This window comes from Alosa pseudoharengus, unplaced genomic scaffold, assembly GCF_046254945.1.
Source record: "Alosa pseudoharengus isolate Yale_2024_CS ecotype anadromous, Long Island Sound unplaced genomic scaffold, YU_APseudo_1.1 YU_APseudo_1.1_scf_13, whole genome shotgun sequence".
Lineage (NCBI taxonomy): Eukaryota > Metazoa > Chordata > Actinopteri > Clupeiformes > Clupeidae > Alosa > Alosa pseudoharengus.
Genome location: NW_027468598.1, coordinates 11,505,703 through 11,528,823, shown reverse-complemented (window position 1 = coordinate 11,528,823; position 23,121 = coordinate 11,505,703). Strand labels below are relative to the sequence as shown.

The following is a 23,121-nucleotide window of genomic DNA, read 5'->3' as shown; positions in this document are numbered from 1 at the left end:
GAGCTGCCAGAGGGCATCAGCCCAGTGATGGACTGGCCCACTGTGCCCTCACACCAACCTCCCACTGGCACAGAAGAAAAAACACACTTCCTGTGCTCATTGAGACCCCCCCCCCCCATTTGATCCAACTCCTACCCAATACACACACATACACACACTCTCTCTCTCTCTCTCACATGCACACACACACACACACACACAAAGACACACACTTTTTCTTCCCTTGTGAGGGGTGTTGGGTTGTTCCACTCGTCAGTGGAATGTCTTGGTAATGACTGTTGTCCAAATGGCTTAGAGCAGGCGGAGTTCAGCTGGGGTCAGCCAGAGTGCTGGCAGCCCTGTTATTTTGGACTTGGTCTCCCAGGTCTACTGGCGTGATAAGGGGGACAGGAGCAGGGGTCGGCACTCTCAAGACCCAAAATGGTTGGCTTGGCTATGTTCGCGCCATTTTTTTTTTCCATCATGGTTTTAGTGTGCAGGATGTCTGTTTGGAAACGATGTGTTTGTGTGTGCATGCATGTGTGTGTGTGTGTGTGTGTGTATATGTGTGTGTCTGTGTGCGAGTAAGTGTGTGTGTGTGTGTTACTGAGGTGACTGCATGGAGCTGGGGGCTTATTCAGATAATTCAGTGTTTTCGGGCCTCTGTTGCTTATGGTGTGAGCAGTTTGGGGTCTCCGCTGGACCCAGAGGAAGCGGGTGGACAGGCGAGCAGGCCGGCAGACGAGGGGCGTGTGTGTCAGGGGGCCTTTCTGGCTCCTGGCCTTCCTGCCTTTCGTCACAGAGTGCATCGCATTTGATCGCTAGCATGCGAGCAACAGCGTCTGGCCTCCCAGTCCCTGCGCCCCCGAGTCATCATTTTAACTTTCCACATACTCCACCACTATACCCCTCCTTCCTCAACAACCCCCCAACCCCCCCCCCCGCCCCAATCATAGGATTTACTGCTTTGATCGTGTGAACCCAGTGTTCTGGTTCATCTCCTCCCCCCTGCATTAACTGTTGCAGGTTTTCTTTGTTGTTCACGTCTGGTGTGTTGCAAATGGTTTTAGCTATGGAACGTTTATTTTTTTTGGGGGGGGGGTGATTATTAACAGTGTCAAGCTGTTGGTGATCTTATTGTGGAACAGCGCCCGAGGGAAACGGTTTCTTGCATGTGTGCATGCCTCTTCCAGTTGGAGCTCCTTACGTGTGTGTGTAAATCCCCTTCACCGGCAATGGCTGCGAGGAAGCCAGCCAACGAGCAAGTCTGTCCGCCAGCCACCACCCCCTGCCATACCCCACATAACCACTCCTCCACCCTCCAGGCCTCCACGCCAGCACTACCCCACCCACCCCTACAGTACATACTGTAGTCCGTCAGTCTGTCTCTACATGTCACTGCCGTCTCCTATTACCAGTGAAATCTCTTTCTCTGCTCATACTCTGCTGGCTGCTACACACACACTCATTGAGTCCTAATGTACACTCCCCTAAAACATGCTACAGCAGAATTATAGCACTTGCATAATACTCTTGAAGTATGCTAGTATAGTACTGTTATGCTAGTACAGTTCTGATGATGTAATCCTGTAATACCACTATACTTGTGTATTTGTATAGCACTACATATGACTTCTACGTCTACTGGTGCATGAGGTCGGGTCTCCACTTGACCCCCCCGCCCCCTGCCCGCACTCGGTCATGGACTACACACAGCATATGGGCACCCCCACACCCCCCTCAGCTTGAAAGGCCTCCGGGCCAGTGTGAGTGTGTGTGTGTGTGTGTGTGTCTGTGGTACTCCCAGGGCCCTGTGTTTACCCTGCAGTAGCCACTCACACACACACACACACACACACACACACACACACACACACACACACACACACACACACACACACACACCACCGTGTCAGCACTCATGAATCAGACAGCAAAGCAGAGGGCTGGCAGGAGACGGAGGACTGGGGTGAGGTTGGGGTGAGGTTGGGGTGAGGTTGGGGTGAGGTTGGGGGGTATTGGGCTCTGAAGGGGTCTGATGGGTTTACTGTAGCCATGTACTGACAGACACGGCCAGGCCACCAGTCTCCAGGTCCTCAGGGATTGGTTTGGTCGTCTCCATGGGCAGCAGTTGGCACGGGGGTCTCTCTGGATTGGCACTGTCTCACATGACCACTTCTGTCTCCGCCTCCTCCTCCTCCTCCTCCGCCTCCTACTCTCCCTCTCCTCCTGCTCTGATTGGCCCTTCAGGGCTCACAAAGAGAGGCGGTTTTATCCGGAAAGTATTCATGGCGGCGCTTGTTCCCTTTAAGAGTCGGGCTGTGTGCAGCTCCCTGGTGTGGCTCGGCCTGGCGCTGTTTGTGTCTGTGTGCAGGAGGGAAGGCAGGGAGGGAGGAGGAAGAGAGGGTGAGAGAGGGAGAGAGAGAGAGAGAGAGAGGGAGAGAGGGAGAGAATGGGAGAGAGAGGGAGAGAGAGATCGGGGAGGCTGGGTCTGTAGCCATCTAATCACAGCCAGCAGGCAAGCTTAGACACAAGTATCTTGAAATGATGGATTCACCTGGAGGGATGCGTCTGCTCTTGATGGCCTGTGTTCCAACTTGATCCCCAAAATAAACACACACACACCACACACACACCCCCCCCCCCACACACACACACACACACACACACATATACACACACACACAGACACACACACACAGTGTTGTGTGCAAACAAATACACGTATTGCTCCAGACAGAAGACAGACAGACAAATACACACACAGACACACACACAGTGTTCTGTGCAAAAAAATACACATATTGTTTCAGACACTCAACCATCTGAAATCCCTTGGTTTTCCGTCCCACACAGATCGAGAGAAAGGCCAGGAAATGAGATCAGTTTGACTCATCCTAATTGGACATCAGGCCTCCTCCTCGGCCCCCGCGGATCCCCGCAGACCTTGACCATAGCCGGCGTCTTGGCCCGCGCACATGTCAACACTGACCTCGGAACAGCCATCCCACTCTCTCTCTCTCTCTCTCTCTCTCTCCTCTCTCTCTCTCCTCTCTCTCTCTCTCCTCTTTCTCTCTCTCTCTCTCTTTCTCTCTCTCTGTCTCTGTCTCTGTCTCTGTCTCTCCCGCTTGCTTTCATCCCTGAGCTTTGGCTGCCCAGGCCCATGAGAAAGTGTTGGTTATGAGTGAGACAGAGACTTGGACGGACGTTATGGGAACTGACACCATATCCGCCTATGGGGGAGCCAGTGAGAGAGAGGGAAACAGAGAGGGAGAGAGTGACAGAGTGAAAGAGGGAGGGAGAGAGGGTCAGGGAAAGCACGTCTCCCACAGACAAAAATGCGCTCTGTGAACTGCCTGACTTACAGTAACAGAGATTTCACAAGAGCCCTTAAGAATTCACTGTGCGATGAATTCCAAATCGGCCGCACGACGTAAGGCTGCCTGCCTTCTGCCACATTTTGTGCCGAGTAGACGGTCAGATCGGCTTATTGATCAAACAACTCTCATTTCATTCAGTTCATGGGATCGGTTTAGAGCTGCAGCATAGATGCATTCCAAGGAAACAATGAATCATACTTTTTTTTAAAAGAGGGAAGAATTTATGTCAGGCCTTTGATGCCAGTCTTGGACCTAGCCAGGATGAAGTTATGCTCAGAACGGCCTTGTGTTTGTATTGGCTTCTAAAACCAGTCCTTTGTTTTTCCAGGTCTTTAAGGGTGAATTTCAGCTACCTGATTTTCTAAAAGAACAGTCACAGGTATGGTAGCTATTCTGCCTGTTGTTCTTTACATTTTTCCCCCAAAACAAATCTCAATTTATTTATTTATTTTATTTTTTTTGACTGTTCACTCTCATTATGATCACTTGTAGGTCTGTTTTCCCTCCTCTCTTTGGTTTCCTTTGTGAGTCGATAGTAATACTGCTGATTAATGTCTTTTTGTCTTGTAATCTTCTCCAATTCTCTGATCTCATCTGTTGCCTTACGTCCATGTTTTGGAATGCATCCGCTCACATTAGCGGTTTAGCTCTCTGGAGTCTGTTTCTGACATTTTTCACCCCACCATGAGTCGATCCCTCACACCTCTCCCTCTGTCTGACAGTGCTACGCTGCCCTCTGCAGACTGTTGTAGGTAGTGCACCTCTAACTCTAGAAGAGAACTTGAACTCTAGGCTCTTTGCTCCAAAACTTTATAGATGCATTTAAGAGGGCAACACCCAGAGTGACTCACCCCGTGGCATCTCTGAGGTTTAGATGACGCTGCTGTGTTGAGGAACCAGTGCGCTTGTGGATTTTGACTGAGATCTGCACACATGGTTCCTCAAAGTGGGAGCGTCTGTGTGTTGAGGAACCAGTGCATTTGTGGATTTCGACTGAGATCTGCACACATGGTTCCTCAAAGTGGGAGCGTCTGTGTGTTGAGGAACCAGTGCATTTGTGGATTTCGACTGAGATCTGCACACATGGTTCCTCAAAGTGGGAACGTCTGCGTTGCTTGAGACCTTGCAGTGACATGTCTGATTGACACTTTTGGAGATGTTCCTGCTAGACAGATGATTCACTGGTCCCTTACTTGCATAAAGTTTTGAGATTGAAGAAAATCTCTGTGTTGCTGTTCCACTAATAGTGCTTCTCTCAGTAAACTAATGTAGCAAGGCATTCTGATAATCATTCTCATTGTCTCTGAAATGTCCTTTTGATCCATCGTTAATTGATTCAGTCGATCTGAACGCCTCTCTCTCCGTATTCCAAAACACTGACAGGATTTCTTCTCTCTTTCTGTCTCCAGCTCCAGAAATCTCCAGAGAAGCCCAATCCCAGTTAGGGAAGGATGGAGACCAGGAGTATCTAACACACCCATTGAGGTGAGGGTGGAGTAGACTCAACTATAACCTGAATAGACATTGTATGCAGTGTACAATTAACAATACAAAGTGTAGACTTTTAGTAGACTTTTAATCAAAATTAAGATATCATAGTGTTAATCTGTAACTGGGTTAGCTGAAAGGCCAGAGTGCTTCAGGGACTCTGCTTACATGTTGAGATTATAACTTCACATGATCTGTGTCCTCCATTAGCTGGGCTTAACAGAATGGCATGCTTCTCTGTCTGTCCGCAGGGCACAGCTGGGCCTACAGCAGCCAGACGGATGTGGGCATCTGTCACTTTCACCATGCTGGGACTATTATGAATGGCTATACACACACACACACACACACACACACACACACACACACACACACACACACACACACACACACAGACACAGACTCTCTCTTTGACGCATACACACAAACACATAATCATGCAGTGCATTTTAGAGCATCTTAGGGCAAAGTATATTCATGAACAGACACTCGTGTAGACACAAACACACACACACACACCCACACAGATGGCCATGGACCAGCCTGCACCACTTTATGGAGAACTTGTTTGGCCTTTGATGTTGTACTGTAACATATGTGGCCTAAGAATGTCATTGCTGTTTATTTTTCTCATTACACAGTACTCATTGGAATTTTTCTCCTTCGCTACATAAATCTGTGATTCTGTTATAAGAAGAAACAGTAAACTTCAATTGCAAAAGGAAGTATTTATGAAAGAGTTCAAAAGTTAGCTTTTAAAAGATGCAATATCTATTTTAATGTTTGATTTTTTTCCCTCCCATGCCTTTGTATTGTGCAATTCCTTGGGTACTTGCGTACAAGCATCACCAATTCGAGGTGTTGATCATGTGAAGCCGAACAGCATTTTGTAAACCTGTACTTACCATGGAGTGGTCTTTTTGTGTATGGGGAGCCGTAATAAATGAATTGTCAGTGTTGAAGGCAGATTGCCCTCCTCATCTACTCCATACATCAAGCTACGCTAATGGCTAAGTGACAAAAATGATTGTGGTAGGTCTCTGCATAGAAAAAATTAATCATTTTGACTTCAGATCACTTCATCATTTCAGATACCATGCTAAACATGTAAAGTGGGGGAAAAAAAGATACAAAAAAAAGTCCATGCCATGCTCTGTATTATAAGTGACTTTACCCCCCAAAATCGGACACCTCTGGGTTGAGATGTTAAGCTGATTGTGGATGATCTCGGATGTCTCATTAGTGGAGCGGATGAATGAGAGGGGAGCCCTGCTGGGGTCCAAGATGCCTTTTAGCCACTGAACCAAGACTGGAGTCAAGAGACAAATCTGTCTGTCTGAGACGGAGCTTGTCTGGAGTTTGAAATGAAAAGGACCTGTCTACACTCTTCTACTTTTGTCACCATGTGTCATGTAAATGGGACATAACTTTCGTTCAGAGAAGGAGGAAGCCTCCAGCAGGAAGAAAAGATCTTCAAGAGACTGAACTGTTTTAACCACAACAGTGGTGTTAAGAATGTAAAGATTTTTTTTTGTTAAGGAGCAACCTTTTTAATACATTACATTCAAGATAAATGATACATCCTTTACAATACATACTTCATCATTCAAATGTTGGTGTCCAAAATAAAACGGTTTCAAATGCAGAGAATCCAGTGCACAACATTAATTAAGGAACACATAACAGTCAACATGTAACAAAGCTTTCCCCACATTCAAATTGTACAAGTCTCCAGTTTTACAGGGTTCTTAGAAGCACATTTTGTCCAAAACCAACGTAAAAAATAGAATTTAAAATACATTTTTGTCATCATTGTCCTCTTAGAAATCCAGGGCTTTCCTCAAGTATTTACAGTGTTGTGGTAAACGTGGAGCGTAACTAAAGGGTGTAAATCAATGTGTTTCACAGTAGAAATTAAGAGCATGAGGGTCAACAACAGTCTTCAAGGTATGGGTGAGATTGCTCGTCTGCGCTAAAGAAAGGGTGATGTCGGTTCAGACTTTGGTACTTGAGCTTTTGTCAGTAAAATCTCTTTGTGGGTACTGGTGTCCCTCTGGAACTGAACTTGGAGCTTAAAGAACCGAGAAATGGTACTGGGGAAATGGGGCAAGGGGACGGGTGCTTTAGTACACACGTGAGAACCATCAACCACCAAACATACAGAATTGGACCCTTTACACAACTTGAAGTCCTGAAGGATCACCTGGGTGACAATGCCATGCTGCAGGATTCTGGGAAGACTATTCGGCAAGTTAGATCACAGATGTAGGTCTTTCCAGATGTGACAAGCCAATATAGTGGATATGTTTGTTTCCCTACTTTCTCAGAAATAAATAAAGAACTGTGACTGACATGTGATTATATGTACACCACCAGTCTTAAATTCAAAAACACCTCCCTTCTTCCAGTTTTTATTGAGATTACAGAGTTCAGTGCCTCAATGTAGCCTACTTACGGGGCAGCCGTGGCCTATTGGTTAGCACTTTGGACCTGTAACCGGAGGGTTGCCGGTTCAAACCCCGACCAGTAGGCACGGCTGAAGTGCCCTTGAGCAAGGCACCCAACCCCTCACTGCTCCCCGAGCGCCGCTGATGCAGGCAGCTCACTGCGCAGGGATTAGTGTGTGCTTCACCTCACTGTGTGTACACTGTGTTTGTTTCACTAATTCACAGATTGGGATAAATGCAGAGACCAAATTTCCCTCACGGGATCAAAAGAGTATATATACTTATACTCTGAAATTAAAGTATGGAACAAAACATATTTAGAGATAAAAAGGTAAGCATATTGTTTTGTTAACACAATTTAATCTCAATTTTGATGCATCATGGTAGCCATACTTTGCAGATACAACAGCTGAACACATTTGTGGCATTGTTTCTACAATGGAAATGAAAAATGGGTCAGGAAGCAGCACTGTTGCGACACTCACAAATGTGTTGCTTTCCCCCATCCGAAACCAGATCACTCCATCTAGTTCTTTTCTAAGGTAGTTCTGGCATGGCCTGGAGGTGTTCTGGGTCATTATCTTACTGTAGAACGAACTTCTGACTACCTAGCCGTAAGCCGGAGGATCCTGTATGATGCTGCAAAATGTTACTCTTTTAATTAAATCCATATAACTGGAAAATGGGGCTGTTTTAAAACTGTTGACTGGGAGATTACATATAAATAAAACAACTGAAAGATTAATTAAATCATTTATATTCTGTGCTATTTCATTTCCCTCCATTTTAATTGTGGCTTGCAATTTTTGCCAGGAGCTGCCATTCACTTCACGCTGGTTGCGTGTATAGGTTCTATAGACTACCAGAGATTATGTGTGTGTATTTGTGTGCGTGTGTGTGTATTTGTGTGTGTGTGTGTGTGTGTCTATGAGAAGCACTGGGGACATCTCATTGCACTAAACTGAACCCCTTTAGGCAACCGCATGGGAAAAGCTCCTGGTGCAGCTCCACTCGTGCCACCTAGCCAGGGCTCTCAGGGGGTCACCCCGACGTCCTGGAGTAAAAGGAAGCTGTGCGGCCAGGACAAGCACCTCCACCTGCCGTCCCTTCCTAGCAGGCTTCACCAGAGCGAGCCTGGCCGCAGAGTCAAAGTGCAAATAGTGTCACGGAAAAAAATGCAGCAAAGGCATCATCATCAACTCATAGTGCTGTATAAGTGACTGGGCATTAATGGCAGTGAAGGGATTGTGGATCTCAATAATGAGGGCAAGAAAACAAATTTCTGTTTTTCTTTTGTTAAGAAAAGCGACTGGTAAAGTTTCGCGCGTTTGTGTGGAATACAAATACTATGACAAAAAGTCATCATCATGTTGGCACAGTCTTTTTGGTCACAAATGGACAGTCTTGTTTTCTTCGTGGCTTACAGAGCTAGTCAAGTCTGGGATGGTGACGACGTCCACAAACCCGGCGGTCCGTCGACGGCTGGAACATGTGCACTGTAACATCACTACACAGTTAGCATGGCTGCCTTTTGCAGCTGGTAACTACAAGAACGTCTGCAAGACCGTCCATGTTTTTTTTTTCTGAGTGTTCAGAATCACGGACAGGCATAATACTTGTGATTCATACCGAGGGACTGGGGGGAGGGTGGGGAGGAACAGTCACTGGCTTGCTCATTAGAACTCTGTGATGGCCTTCATATTAGGCATACTAGTCAGTACAAAATTAGTGATCGAAACCACCTGATAGCTGTGGCATGGGTATGGGTGTATGGATGTGTGTGTGAGAGTGTGTGTGTGTGTGTGTGTGTGTGTGTGTGTGTGTGCTTTGTGTATGTGTTTGCACACTGCTGCTGGAGGTGTGGATAGCTTCAAAACGTCAGTCACAGTGTGATCAAGCATCACAAGCATGCAGACGACTCAACGGTCTGACACCACGGCATTCTGTGACAGGCAATAGATATCAAGACTGGAAGTACTGTGGGAGAGGGGGGGTCCTCTCTCAGGGATGCCCCCCGCTCTCCCCTACCTGTTCCTGGGCAGGTTAGGAGAGCAGCTCTGGTCCCAGTGTCTCTGAACCATGGAGAGAGAGAGAGAAAGAGAGATAGAGAGAGAGAGAGAGAGAGAGAGAGAGAGAGAGAGAGACACCAGTGTTAACACTCTTTGTAGGAGAGGCATTGAGGTGGTCAGCTGTCTCTCCTTCCAACCTCCTCTCCTCTCCTCTCCTCTCCTCTCCATTTGTTTTCGGTCTTCTTGTTTCTTCCCGTCCACTCTTAGGTCACTTGTTGTCGATGAGCGTTTGAACCTTGTGTACCAACTCCCGGGCAATCTGAAGGATCTGCTGAACATCATGACGCTCTGCCATTTCTGGAAGACACACAAAACAAAGGATAGAGAGATAGATAGATAGATAGATAGGGAGATAGATAGATAGATATAGAGATAGATGGGGGGTCAATATAATTAGACTTGTACACCAAAATACATACACTTTTAATGAACTAAATTAAATGAACTCAATTAAACATACGGTACATGGGCTGCAAACTCTGCCATAATGATTTCCCCCCGCCCCTCACCATTGAAGAACTTGATGATGTCTGTGAAGTCCATGTTGTTGTCCAGGATGATGTCCCGGTACACCTCCACCAAGGCCAAGGCGATGAACAGGACAAAGTGCCTGGAGGAGATCCGGGGAGCCACCCAGATGACCTCCCAGAAAGCGAAGACGTCCTCATACAGAAGTTCTGTACACACACACACACACACACACACACACACACACACACACACACACACACACACACACACACACACACACACACACACACACACACACACACAGGGGTAGTTGTTTGTATCAAGAAAAGCACACTTTTTTTCAAGTTTTTATATTTGTATAATACTGTATAGGCTACTATCTCTCCATGCAATGCATACAAGTAAAAATTGCTATCTTTAAGGGGTGTATTTCAACTGTGGTATACTTCCAAATGTGTATGAAGGCTACACAGTGTAGCCCAGCAGAACGCTTCTATCTAGGGCAGTACCTTACCTCTTTTGAAGTCGAGCAGGAACCAGCGGTAGCAGAAGTAGAAGTGGGTGTAGTCTCCATTCTGGTGCATGAGCTCAAACAGCTCAGAGTCCAGGATCTAAGATAAAGAGGCAGAGCACAAGGTTCATCACTGGTCTGTACAGAGGCTATGCAACACACACACACATACACACACACACACACGCGTACACGCACACACACACACACACACACACACACACACACACACACACACACGCACACACACACACACACACACACACACACACACACACACACAAATACACACTCACCTGGATCAAGGACCTCATGTTGGCGAAGTGTGTGTCCATCGCTCTGCCACCATTAGGGAAGTTCTGACTCATCCTCTTCATTAACTGGGTGAAGCAGCTGTAAGCCAGGCACTCTATCACAGAGGAGGAGAGGGGAGGGAGAACGAGAGAAATGGGGAGAGAGCGAGAGAGAGAGAGAGAGAGAGAGAAAAGAAGTCAGAAAAAAAGTCAGGATCTAAAGGATCTGTGGTCTTAAGAAGAGTCATAAGGTGCTGATGATTCATCCTGCAGCACTGAAAGCTGAAACACATCAACGTCACGGGGACTCAACACAGTATCAACTGGACTTCCATTATTTGATATTTTTAGATATTCACTGTGATGATGTATTTATACAGTCGTGGCTAAAATAGTTCCCTTCCACAAAAAAAGAGAAACCCTCAATTTTACTATGAAATAATTTAACAGAAAAAAGTAATCTGCACTCATGGTTTATTCCATTTTCCTGCAAATCCAACTTCATTGGATGATTTCATTCAACAGAATATTTTGAATAAAACAAATTAAAATGACATGGACAAATAAGATACCCTTTACATCATCAATCCAAAGGACATTATTGCAAATTATTTATTTTTCAAACGTTCTTTGCTTTACTCTATTACATATTAAATCATGCAGCTATATATGACAAATGGCTCTTTTAAGAAAGAAGTGAAGCGTTCTTTCAATAGGGAAGGGACACCAACACTTTACTGTAGCTACAACTGTATATTCATCATAAAAAGTCTGTAATGTCATTCAAACATGCAAGTTTGTGAAGTGCTATCTCTATGAATTTTCTCATTGATAAATATAAAAGGTTCCTGTCATCACAATACCCACAGGCACCTAGGATGAACTGCAAATGCTTGAGTACAAATTTAATTTGCAGCATGGTACTTTTGAGAACCAGCTAATTTCTTTTAGATAGCACAATATAGATAGATAGATCTCTTACTGTTTGTAACATACTTTGCTTTTTTTACAGTACAAAGCTTATTCATTTATACCCCACTAACAGAAGAGGCTCAGTAGACAGAAGAAGATGGTATACTTACCATCATCTAAGATAACCATTAAAGGAGCCAGCAGGTCACACATGCCTTGGACATAGCCCATCTCCAAATGCTCCCATACATAACTGCCAATCAGAAAACAACATACATAAGGACAATCATTTAACATGCTATAGACAAGAGAATTAATCGACAGAAAACCAGTTGGAAAGACGAGGGGTTGTAGGGCACTGGACAGATCCGGACCTGCACATGATGTTGCGTAGCTTCTCCAGGTTGCTGGTCGTGAAGTAGTGGTAGTTGCGGTCACAGCGCTGGACGTCTTTGTCAATTCTGTGAAGGTTCAGTGCCACTGTGTCCAGCAGTTCAATCTGCATAGGAGGCATAAAATTGTCAACGTGACATGTATATACAATATACGTATACTGTATACGTATGCACACTCACACATACGGTACTCTCACAGTACAGTGTACAAAGTACAGTGTATATAGGTTGAGTAAAGTTTACACTACAAGTAAACACCTTTCTGCACTGAACTGAAAAGTGATTTAAATTCCATCTTGTCCTACCAAACTGTCTCATCCTCTAGTAAAAAGTTGTAAAAAAACTGATGCTGGATGTTGTCACTTCCGTTGTTATTGTACCGGCCCATCCTCCTCATACCGTGTAAGAGGAGAAAGATGGTGGGATGGAGGCAGTGGTCTCTGGTTTGTCCATGGGAGTGCTGAGCCGCTCCTCCGTCAGCGAGTCCTGGCGGCTGGGCAGCTCTTGGGACGCCTGCGACTCCTCGCTGGGCTCGTCCTCCATGCTCTGGCCATCCTCGATGCTGGACAGGATCTGTGAGTGGCCTGAGGCTACAGAGTAGTTCCTGGAGGACGGCAGGCCTGAGTCCGGGGAGTCAAACTCCACCAAGGGCCTCTCATCAAGGGCCAGGGCCGCAGGGGTGACCACCGTGGTCAGGGTCGGGGTGCTGTCGCTCCCCCCGGGAGTGTCCTGGCTACTCGGGTCGGGGTCGTCCACAGACATGAACACCTGGGGCACCACCGAAAAAACATGGAGAGAGAGAGGTATACAGCAAGACTGAGAAAGGGAAGAAGTGAAGAAAGAAAAGAGCTATTCCACCATGGGCGTAGGTTTGCATGGGGACCATGGTGACTTATCCCCACCAATATTTTGGGATGACAAAATTGTTCCTACGAATATTTTAGCGAACTCATTCGTATTATGTTTGTTGTGAAGATGTAGCCTATTCATTTTGATATTCTCATAGGGGGGAATTCTCCCATTTGCGCGCATAAATCGTGCCTCGTTTTTTACGAGCTTCAGTTACGCACTTCTGTGTTACGCACATTCTCCCATTCCCGCTTCTGTCACACCCACAGCGCACAAGTTCTAAATCAAGGCGGACTTATGAAAGAGGCGTGATTTATTTAAAATAGAACCAGACCGATCCACCACCTAGTTAATTTAAGTTGATATGAAAACGTGGAACGTGGACTTTCTCATTGACCTTCTGAATGCCATTTAAATCCAGAAAGAACTCAAACCAGTGTTTGATTTTGAAAATGTTTGGTGAACTGCAAAGGCCTACAGTAAAATGGTGTGTCATCACATAGCCTAAAAAATAACTATCTCTGAAACGAAATTATACTTTTGCTTTGAGATTTGTTTATAAAGAGTCAAGTGCTTGAGGTGTGTAAATTCATAATTTAAAAACTCACTGTTGAGAAAGAAAGTTTCAATGGCAACTGCTTCTCATAATATCAATTTATCTATACTAACAAAGCTGTAGACTGACACCTGCAGTTTTGAATACAATAGAGAGACTGGCATAACAATGGCCTACCAGCCTCCATTACAAACAAATGAAGAGACAGGAGAATATAAACTATGCTGCTCAAAAACAGTGCAGACGTCTGTGCAAATGTATGGATGACTTTGGTCAAATTGGAAAGAAATGGACAGATTCAAAATGAAGTATGCTATGGGATTATGACTTAATCCCTTATGACATGTCAAGGTAAAACTGAAAATGCAGTCGGTAAGCTCCAATATCCAAAGTGAGTGATTATAACTGGGTTTTCACTATTTAACAATGTGGCCTCATGGATAAGGTAATGTCAGGAAATATCCCACCGTGTGACACTGTAATGGGGAAAAACAAGAAGCTGTATCAGCATATTAAGCACAAAATTTGATACTGTAATGTTAATTTGTAACGTTCTGTGTAACCTACATGTATTTAGAACTAGGCCTACTGCCGACATTGAGCAATATGCTGTTTCACCTTATAGTGGTGCTCGACCTTAATACAGCGTCAAATTGAGCATCAATTTGGTAGTATTTCTCAATAAATGTATATTTTAAATAAAAATTACTTTGTCATTGTTATCATTGTTTTTTTGTTTTTTTTTTGGGGGGGGGGGGGGGTTGTCCCTACCATAGCTGAGACCAAACCTACGCCCTTATATTCCACAAGTGTGAGAAAAGGAAGGAGTAAGCCAAAAGAAAATATATTTAATTAGGGTTATATATATGGAATATCTGAATGGTTGTATCAATGCCAGAAAAAATACATGAACATGGGTGCTAAAATAGTTTGAACATGGGTGCTAAATAGCCTGGGAACCAGACAAATGAGAGCTCATTGCATTGATCTGGTGTTAGCCAGGCTAATTCAAATGCATAGATGAGGAAAACAATTGGTGTGATCCACACAGAGGATCTGGTGGTGTTGTCTGCACTGGAGCCTACCTCGTTACTGAGAGTAGAGTCTCGGTGCACCAGGCGCAGGACGTGACTGTCGATGCTGCTCCCCGAGGAGAGCTTGGCAAAGATGGCCGACTGCATCTCCTTCTCCCGCTGCTTGACGATCACCTCACAGGCCTTCCACTCACGCATCACCTGCTGATACCTGGCTGTGATCTTCTCGTCGATCTGCAGAGGGAGACAGAGAGCCAGCTCACACACAGATTCCTCATGACACCAGGAAAGAAAATAACTTTGAGGGCAAGAGGTACACCTGCTTGTTTTACAATAAGTATTCCTTGCATTGGAGCAATGGAAATATTTATGTTCTACTGAATTTTCTTTACTTTCCAATAGATCACTAGTGACACTTCTGCCATGACTTCATGAGTGTTTGTTTTGTATGTAGTTATGACATGACAAGATTAAGGCTGTGATTCTTCTTACCTGTGCCATGTCCTTCTTCCCCATCCCAAACTTATAGTGACCGAGCAGGAATGGCCACACCTCCTTCCTGATCTCATGCTCCACCCCTCCATAGTAAACCAATCGCAAGAGCTCAAGCTCTTTGTAGTTCTGCACAGAAAGAATTCACTATCATTTTTTACCCGTAGACAGATTTTGTTTGCATTGGATGAGTCGTCCCCATCAGTTTTGACATCACACATTTTACAAGCAACACAGACACTTCACACTTGTCACGCTTCATACACATCATTCATCTTGACATACATTTTACAAACAACTCAGACAGTTGACACACATACTACAAATCGACACACATACTACAAAGAGGGAGAGAGCGAGAGAGAGAGAAATAAATAAATAGAAATACAGAGAGGATGACAGAAATGTATAAACTGAGTGAAGTATGTAAATAGAAACATACAGAGAGGTGACGTATGGGGGAAAGTGTTGAAGAGAGAGAGAGAGTGAATGAGTGTTACAGAGAGAGAGGGAGAGAGAGAGGGAGCGAGCGAGTGGGTGGGGGGAAGAGTGGTCTGTGTTTTCATGTAAACGGCTCTAATCCCTCTGGCCCTGTGCCCAGCGCTCTGACCTTGCAGTCCTTCTGGTACTTGCTCCAGACGTCTTTACTGAGGCCACCCGATGCCTCGCAGGGTTTATCCGGGGGCACAATGTTGTGGTTGACCAGCGCTGACAGGTGTGTCCGCACTGTGGAGAGGTGTCGACAGTAGGCCAGCCCTGAGGGGGAGAGAGAGAGAGAGAGAGAAAGAAGAGTGAGAAAAAGAGAAAGAGAGAGAGGGAAAGAAAAGAGTGAGAAAAAGAGAGAGAGATGGGGGGAGGGAGAGGGAGAGAGGGAAGGAGAAGAGAATGTAGGCCAGTAGTGAGGTTAGACAGGAGGAGAGATCAGCCAGCTGGCACATTTGCTCAGAGGAGCGTGCCATGTGGCAAACCGCCTTGGACACATCACACTTCAAGCGCAGCCATACTCATCACAACACATCCAAAGTGTCAGATGAGTCAGAAAAAAGATGGCCTGTGTCGTCAGCACTACTCTTAAAATAGGCTACAATTTCTCATCACGTCACTGAAGTTCTGGGTTGAGGACACTTCACCCTATTTCGTTCATAAAAGTATGTTGCATGCACATGGACCACTTCTTGTAAACACACACTTGAACTTTAAACTTCATGTACGCAATGCACTTACATCCGTAGAAGGCTCGTGACATGATCTGCCTCTTCATGTTCTGGCAGAGCATCTTCAATGGGATTCTACAGCCAGAGAAAACAGTACTGTTACAAAGACAATCAGTTCAGCCTGCTTTCCCCCAAATCCTCTGTGTTGTGTTGTGTTGTGTTGTGTTGTGTTGTGTTGTGTTGTGTTGTGTTGTGTTGTGTTGTGTTGTGTTGTGTTGTGTTGTGTTGTGGTGTGGTGTGTTGTGTTGTGTTGTGTTGTGTTGTGTTGTGTTGTGTTGTGTTGTGTTGTGTTGTGTTGTGTTGTGGTGTGGTGTGGTGTGTTGTGTTGTGGTGTGGTGTGGTGTGTTGTGTTGTGTTGTGTTGTGTTGTGTTGTGTTGTGTTGTGTTGTGGTGTGGTGTGGTCTGGTGTGATGTGGTGTGGGGTGATGTGGTGTGATGTGGTGGGGTGTGATGTGGTGTGGTGTGGTGTGGTGTGGTGTGGTGTGGTGTGTTGTGTTGTGTTCTGCTGTGTTGTGCTGTGTTGTGGTGTGTTGTGATGGGGTGTGATGTGGTGTGGGGTGGTGTGGTATGGGGTGATGTGGTGTGTTGTTGTGTGGTGTGGTGGGGTGTGGTATGGTTTGATGTGTTGTGTTGTGTTGTGTTGTGTTGTGTTGTGTTGTGTTGTGTTGTGTTGTGTTGTGTTGTGTTGTGTTGTGTTGTGCTGTGCTGTGTTGTGTTGTGTTGTGGTGTGGTGTGATGTGGTGTGATGATGTGATGTGGTGTGGTGTGATGTGGTGTGGTGTGATGTGGTGTGGTGGGGTGTGTCTCTCACCTATCGTGCATGCAGGTGCAGCCAGGTGGAAGCTCGAAAGACGCATTGCTGCCCCCGGTGGAGCAGGAGAGGCATGACGACAGGTGACTGGCACTCTCCCCCTGCTGCCATGACAGGGGACTGCCCCCCAGACCTGGGATCTCCGCCATGTCCCCATGGTCTGTGTGAGAACAAGGGTGTGTGTGTAAAAGAAAAGAGAGAGACAGAGCGACAGAGAGGAGAAAGTGAGGGAACGGGGGAAAATAGTCAGATTTTCCTCACATCCTCAATTAATTTCCACAATACTTCAAATTCCCTACACATCTCAAACCATTATGATATCTCACAGGACTCAATCACCTTAAAAGGTGCTAATTTGAGCTATAACTAGATCTTTACCCTGTATCCTGTACTATTCTCTCTTTAGTAATGTAATCTATTACATTTGTTGGAATGGTACATAAACATAAAAAGGATTTAAATAAGCATTTTCATTTATCACCTATTGACCTAGGTGTCAGCTCAACCATGCCATGAATTAAGGTAGAGTCATTTGTTTGACTTGTAGTGAGATATGTAGGTCTTGAAAGTTATACATTATTATACACAGTAAATCTTTGTCTTTTGGTCCTTGGTAGGGTAATTAAAATATTGTTTTAAAAAAATATCCTAACATACGTACACATACTTTCTCTCTCTCTGTCTCTCTCTCTTTCTTTCTTTCTCTCTCTCTCACGCACAAACACACACACACACACACACACACACACAACATCACACAAACCAAACTGGGAGTTTAATCATCTGAAGCGCATGCTGTCATGGTAAAACAAACAAACAAAAACCATGACAACCATACTCAAAACCAACAGAACAGCCCAAATGTGTGAGCAGCATGTGAAGCAGAGAGACAGGCATCATGCCGTTAGCCCCCAGGCTACAGACAGAGAATCCAACCACACACAGACACACACACACACCCACGCACACGTGTGCACACACACACACACACACACACGTGTGTGCACACACACAAACACAGACATTGTAACACACACAGACACACATGCACACACACACGCACACAAGTGCGCAGACACACACACACACACACACACACACACACACATCTCGAAGCTTAGGAAAGCACAGGAGGGAACAACACGGGGACAGCTCAGGCCATGCTGGATGCAACAGACTGCAAAATGACAGAAACGAACAAAACAAAACAAAAAAAAGAAGTTAAACAAAAGAAAAAAAGAATCAACCAAACGAAAAGAGGAAAAAAAGGTACACCAAAATCTGCTGGTATATTGTTTTGTGCTGTGTATTGTTTTGACTCTGAAAAAATCCATAAAACATTGACATTGAATAAATGCTCTTCACCTTAATTCTTCAGGCTGGAGCTGAAGACCTGTTATAAATAATCATTTCTCTTTAAGTCAAATAAAAAAAATGAAAACAAAAAAGCAGAAAGAGGTCACTTTGTTCTGAATTTGTGTCCCTTTTTGGTTATTTATTTTTTCTCTTTTTTCTCTTTTCTTTTGACTATGTGACTGAGAGGTTAGACTATGGTCAAATGTGCGACGCGTTCACAGAACGATCCATGTCTCTACTGCGCAAGAACCCCACAGGACCTCACTGTCATAATGAAAGGTGGCTGAAGTTAGTGAAGAATTACAGTGAACAGCATTGCAGAGTAAATAAACCTGGCTCAACACAGAGGAGGAGAAACCCAAAATGAAAATAAAAAAATAAAAACGAAAACAAAATAAATAAAAAAAGGAACAGGGAAGCAAGTCAGAGAGAGGAGAACAAATTCCCGACAAATAAGCAAATGCACATTCTGCGAGGAAGTCTTCAAAGCAAACAAACAAAAAAACGAACAAAAAAGAAAGATACAAGGTGCAAAAAATCTCACATGCAATACTGTCAAGCATGTTGCAGTGAAAACCAAAACAAGGGAAGGAAACCCAAACGCAAAAGTCGAAAGGTGGGGGGAAAAAAAGAGTTCGAACCGAAGAGTGCAAAAGAAAAACAGCAAATCATCAGAGCATTCCTTTTGATCACGGGCACCCACGCCCAACAGTGCAGAGGGAGGCTGGCCAGGTCGGTCACCCACCCTGTGAATGAGCTGCTGTTAGCCCTTCTCTGCCCGCCAGGTCGCGTTCTACCACACAAGACTCCTCCAGCTCGCCCACCCCTACAAGGCTGTGAACCGTTCCACGACTCACCCCAAAAACTGAAATTTCACACAAGAAGCTCAACATATCTACAAACACTACTTTAGACCTTTCAGATAATACGTAGGCTATTTCAAAAATGTTTCTCCTCTTCTTTTGTGTGTCTGTGTGTGAATGCATGTGTGTGTGCAGTAGTGAGTGCTTTCATTTTCTTATGTGCTATTCATATGCCGAGCAGCAGAGGGCAGCAGTGCACAGGCCTGTTTGTTGGAGTTAAGCACCATCGTTTCATGAACAGCCCCCTGGGTATCCACGAGTGGAGGCAGCAGTAGCAGCAGAGAGAGGCCGTGTGAGGACAGATGTGGAGGGGGGGGAGAGGGGAAGTATTGTGTGTGTGTGTGTGTGTGTGTGTGTGTGTGTGTGTGTGTGTGTATGTGTGTATGGGGTGGGGGCTTTGATTGTCTGCGTGGCAGTGAGGAGAAGATGTGGCAAGGGGATGTAGGAGGGGAAAAGGGGAGGGGGGTGTTTGAGTGGCCAGGAGACGTTGGAGTGGAGAGAGAGAGAGAGTGAGAGAGAGTGAGAGAGAGAGAGAGAGAGAGAGAGAGAGAGAGGGACTCTGACGACAGACAGGAACTGAGTCATACGGAGGGGGTCAGCTCCGGCATCAAAGTGGGTCAGCAGCTATAAAGGGCTGAGCTCGGCTGGAGGACTTGTCCTCCGGGACCGTGAGCGAGATCTGACAAGTGCAGGCAAGCATCTGCGCGCACCCTCATCACCGTCCCTCTCTCTCTCTGTGACAGACCAGTGAACGTGACTCTGAACTGTGTGTGTGTGTGTGTGTGTGTGTGTGTGTGTGTGTGTGTGTGTGTGTGTGTGTGACAAGCGAGCGAGTTGTAAATCAAGTTAGAGCGCACCGCCATGCTGACACACTGAACAGATCTCAAGTCTGACTTCCGCCACACACAGACGAGTGGCACGAGGGAAGGCCCGGAGCAGCCTTCTGGCTGCTGTGACAGCACGCCATGTAATTGAGCTCAGGCAAAGACTCTTCTCTCTCTCTCTCTCTTTCTATCACTCTCTCTCTCTCTCTCTCTTTCTCCCTCTTTTTTCCTTTATGTCTCAGCTCTTGAAAGTCTTACAGCAACTCACACACAGGGACATGTCACTTGACCTAGCTTTTGTTCTTGGCACAGCCCGTTGCCATGGAAACGCACAGCCAATGTGGCGCTCCTGGCCAATGGCAAAGCGGCCACGGATTTGGAAAGTGGCTCGAAACGCGAAACGCCTTTTTTTTTCCTTCTTTAAGGTGGATCGCTCTAATGAGTCCTACGGTCACGGCCACAGCCTTGTACTTGATTCACTCTTAAAAAGCCCATTTCCCCAAATCTGATAATCCTGTCACCTTCTCCCCTCCATACCAATGGGGCCTGCACTGTTGAGCTGGGGAGTGTGGAGGGGGGCGGGGGGGGGAAGGGAAAGAAATAAAGGGTGAGGAAAGGAGAGATTAGGGATGACAGGAGGGAAGGAGAGAGGAAAGAGAAGGAAGAGAGGAGGTGGGCGGAAGGCAAGTGGGTGTGCTTGTCATAAAAACCTTTCATGACATTAGGGTCTGTGAGGTTCCGCGAGCAGATCATTGAGATCATTGCGTGAAGTCTATCCTCCTCCTCCTCATCGTCGTCCAGCGAGGGCGCGCGACTGCCCGTGGTGTGGTGGTAGTTAATAGTGACTGCTCGGGCAATAAGAGAACACAGTTCATCACCCTCCACTGAGAAGACCACTACTGATACACCAACACACACACACACACAAACACACACACACACACATACACACACACACACACACATACAAACACAAGACACACAAACACGTGTGCACACTCACAAAGAGGCATTCACAGGGAAGGGACCTAAAGGCAGGATTTTACCTACTGTATAGCTATCTATATATGTTAAGTCTTAAGTATTAAAAATGTATTTTCATATGTTAGAAGTGTACACAGACTAGTCAATTAGCCAATGCAAGTCAATATGGGATCAGGGACAATGTGGAATAAGCTGTACAGTGCTGATTCTGCTCTCACACCTCCATCCACAGGCACAAAGATCAGTTAAAGATGCCGTCAGCAATTGTGGATGACTTCACGTCTGTTGATACTTGAACAAAAAAACAACAACAAAACACCAAGCTGGTGAACTCACAGCGAACTCAACAAATCCGCCCCCCCCCCTCCCTTTCAGTGACTGGCTCAAACAGTTTTGTTATGTTTGGGGGACATGCTTGCTTGATTCTGTTTGTTTCCAGTTCACGGAGACGGGGCTGTGTAGCAGTTGTTTTTTTTTTTTTACAGTCTAGTCACGGAATGGAGAGTTGGCGGATCGTGAGGAGATATTCGCTGAATGTGACCAAAAAAAGAGGGATAGAAATCGTTTGGAATTGCTGACGGTACCGTTAAAGGTCAGTGGCAGAGAAGGCTGGCGGAGGACACTGGGTGGGCACATTACATCACAGTCTGTGAGTGCCACAACAGTCCTGATGCGGTTAGAAGACTGCATTCTATCCGTTTCTCTATCAGGTGAGCCAGTTGAACACAGACACTATGGAGCGTGTAGGCTTTTTAGGAGAATTTTCGCCTACTACTCTATGCCTTCTGAGTATTCAGATACCCTATGATTGTGAGTGACCTACTTCTTTTTGCCTACTAGGTACTACTACTAGGCTAGCGTGGGTATTTGGATGAAGCTTGAGGCTGAGAAACAAGGCGGGCCAGTGAGCATGCAGGGGTCATGGGGAGAAGAGGGTACTCACTGGAGTCGTGGCGATGCCCTGGGTAGACGATGCGGAACACGTAGTCAGCGGCCACCTGCTCGTCCCCCTCGCCATCACTCTCCAGCAGCCGTGCCGTGCTGTTCCTCTTCCGCAACTTAGGGAAGACTTTACCCTGTGTACAGACAAGATACACACACACACACACACATACACACACACACACACACACAAATACATATGCACGCAAACACACAGACACACACAGTCCTTGCTGTTAATTGTATTCACCTAGATGACTTTATGGCATTAGTCAACTAATTGACAACAAATAATATGATGTGCTAGTGTAAATTAGTGTTTTGGTCTTCAAAAAGTCCAATTAAAACTTCATAATTAAACTGCAGTGACAGTCTGGTTTTGTTTGTTTTCCGTTGGACTGCCAGAGAGGTGTCTAGACATGGCTCAGTAAGGGCTGGTCAGAATTAACATCACACCAGTTATTTCCAACACTCTCAAGTTGCCTTACTATGCCTTACTACATAGGTATGAGGCATTTAGCTTAAGTAAAGTGTATTAGCTGGGTATTATATTCATGTTTTAACTTTATTTTCTGCAATTAGATGTTTTGAAAGCAAAACATGTTAACTACAGGTGGCCTAGGTTAAGTCATAAACAATCCGTCATGAGTTACGTAACCTGACCTTTTCGGACACCATGTGGTGTGATGGGAAGCGTGGTCCAGTAAGGCCCCTCTAAATTTTTATATTTGTTGGTAACTGACCAACCGTTTTATCCTGGGATTGTGAGCAGTCGTCTTCCTGACTCTTTTAAGGCAAACTAACTACACATAAACCCCTATGGGGGAAGAGGTCAGTGTGCGCATCCCAGGTGCAGGACAGGGTAAATCCAAAACCCACTAGAAGCCTACCAGAAAGAAGTGTGCAGTGTTGAAACATTGTTTGAGCACATTATATAACCCATACATATTATCATGACAATATTACATATGACAAATGGGTTATTCAAGCGTTGCCTGTCTGTGGAATGGTAAGTTCTGTCCGTGGCAGTCTGCCAGGCATTGGGTGGACGGGCCCTCACCTTGCCCCTCTGGGACCAGAGAGGGGGCTCCAGCTGCCCCCGGGGCAAGAGGCCATTCTCCAGGCACGACAGGAAGGCCAGTAGGTGCCCCCCGGGGGGGAAGTGCAGGGGCGGCCGCTGGATGCCATCCTGACTCACCAGCACCAGGGTGCCACCGCAGTCCGCTGGAGGAGGTCAGGGAGAGAAGAGGA

The 23,121-nt window shown here is 45.7% G+C and overlaps 2 protein-coding genes across 8 annotated transcripts in view; one reads left to right on the top strand and one right to left on the bottom strand.

Moving 5' to 3' along the window:
• The window catches only part of tpst1 (tyrosylprotein sulfotransferase 1), a 38,512-nt gene extending 32,015 nt beyond the window's left edge, over positions 1–6,497 (top strand). For 2 of the 3 annotated variants that reach the window (XM_076282142.1, XM_076282141.1), the window contains exons 4-6: positions 3,688–3,738; positions 4,769–4,844; positions 5,099–6,497. In XM_076282142.1, the coding sequence (XP_076138257.1) occupies positions 3,688–3,738; positions 4,769–4,804 (87 nt within the window). In that variant the 3' untranslated portion in view covers positions 4,805–4,844; positions 5,099–6,497. The remainder of the gene's footprint in view (positions 1–3,687; positions 3,739–4,768; positions 4,845–5,098) is intronic. The other variant, XM_076282143.1, reaches the window with a different exon arrangement.
• Positions 6,498–6,502: 5 nt separating this feature from the next.
• Positions 6,503–23,121, bottom strand: part of sgsm2 (small G protein signaling modulator 2) — a 46,776-nt gene continuing 30,157 nt past the window's right edge. For 2 of the 5 annotated variants that reach the window (XM_076282136.1, XM_076282140.1), the window contains 16 exons: positions 22,931–23,094; positions 21,872–22,004; positions 20,655–20,789; positions 16,902–17,061; positions 16,101–16,165; positions 15,487–15,632; positions 14,877–15,005; positions 14,436–14,618; positions 14,122–14,145; positions 12,345–12,713; positions 11,925–12,049; positions 11,721–11,803; positions 10,642–10,754; positions 10,349–10,445; positions 9,873–10,040; positions 6,503–9,660 (listed from right to left, as the gene is read on the bottom strand). In XM_076282136.1, the coding sequence (XP_076138251.1) occupies positions 9,572–9,660; positions 9,873–10,040; positions 10,349–10,445; positions 10,642–10,754; positions 11,721–11,803; positions 11,925–12,049; positions 12,345–12,713; positions 14,122–14,145; positions 14,436–14,618; positions 14,877–15,005; positions 15,487–15,632; positions 16,101–16,165; positions 16,902–17,061; positions 20,655–20,789; positions 21,872–22,004; positions 22,931–23,094 (2,183 nt within the window). In that variant the 3' untranslated portion in view covers positions 6,503–9,571. The remainder of the gene's footprint in view (positions 9,661–9,872; positions 10,041–10,348; positions 10,446–10,641; positions 10,755–11,720; positions 11,804–11,924; positions 12,050–12,344; positions 12,714–14,121; positions 14,146–14,435; positions 14,619–14,876; positions 15,006–15,486; positions 15,633–16,100; positions 16,166–16,901; positions 17,062–20,654; positions 20,790–21,871; positions 22,005–22,930; positions 23,095–23,121) is intronic. The other 3 variants (XM_076282137.1, XM_076282138.1, XM_076282139.1) reach the window with 3 other exon arrangements.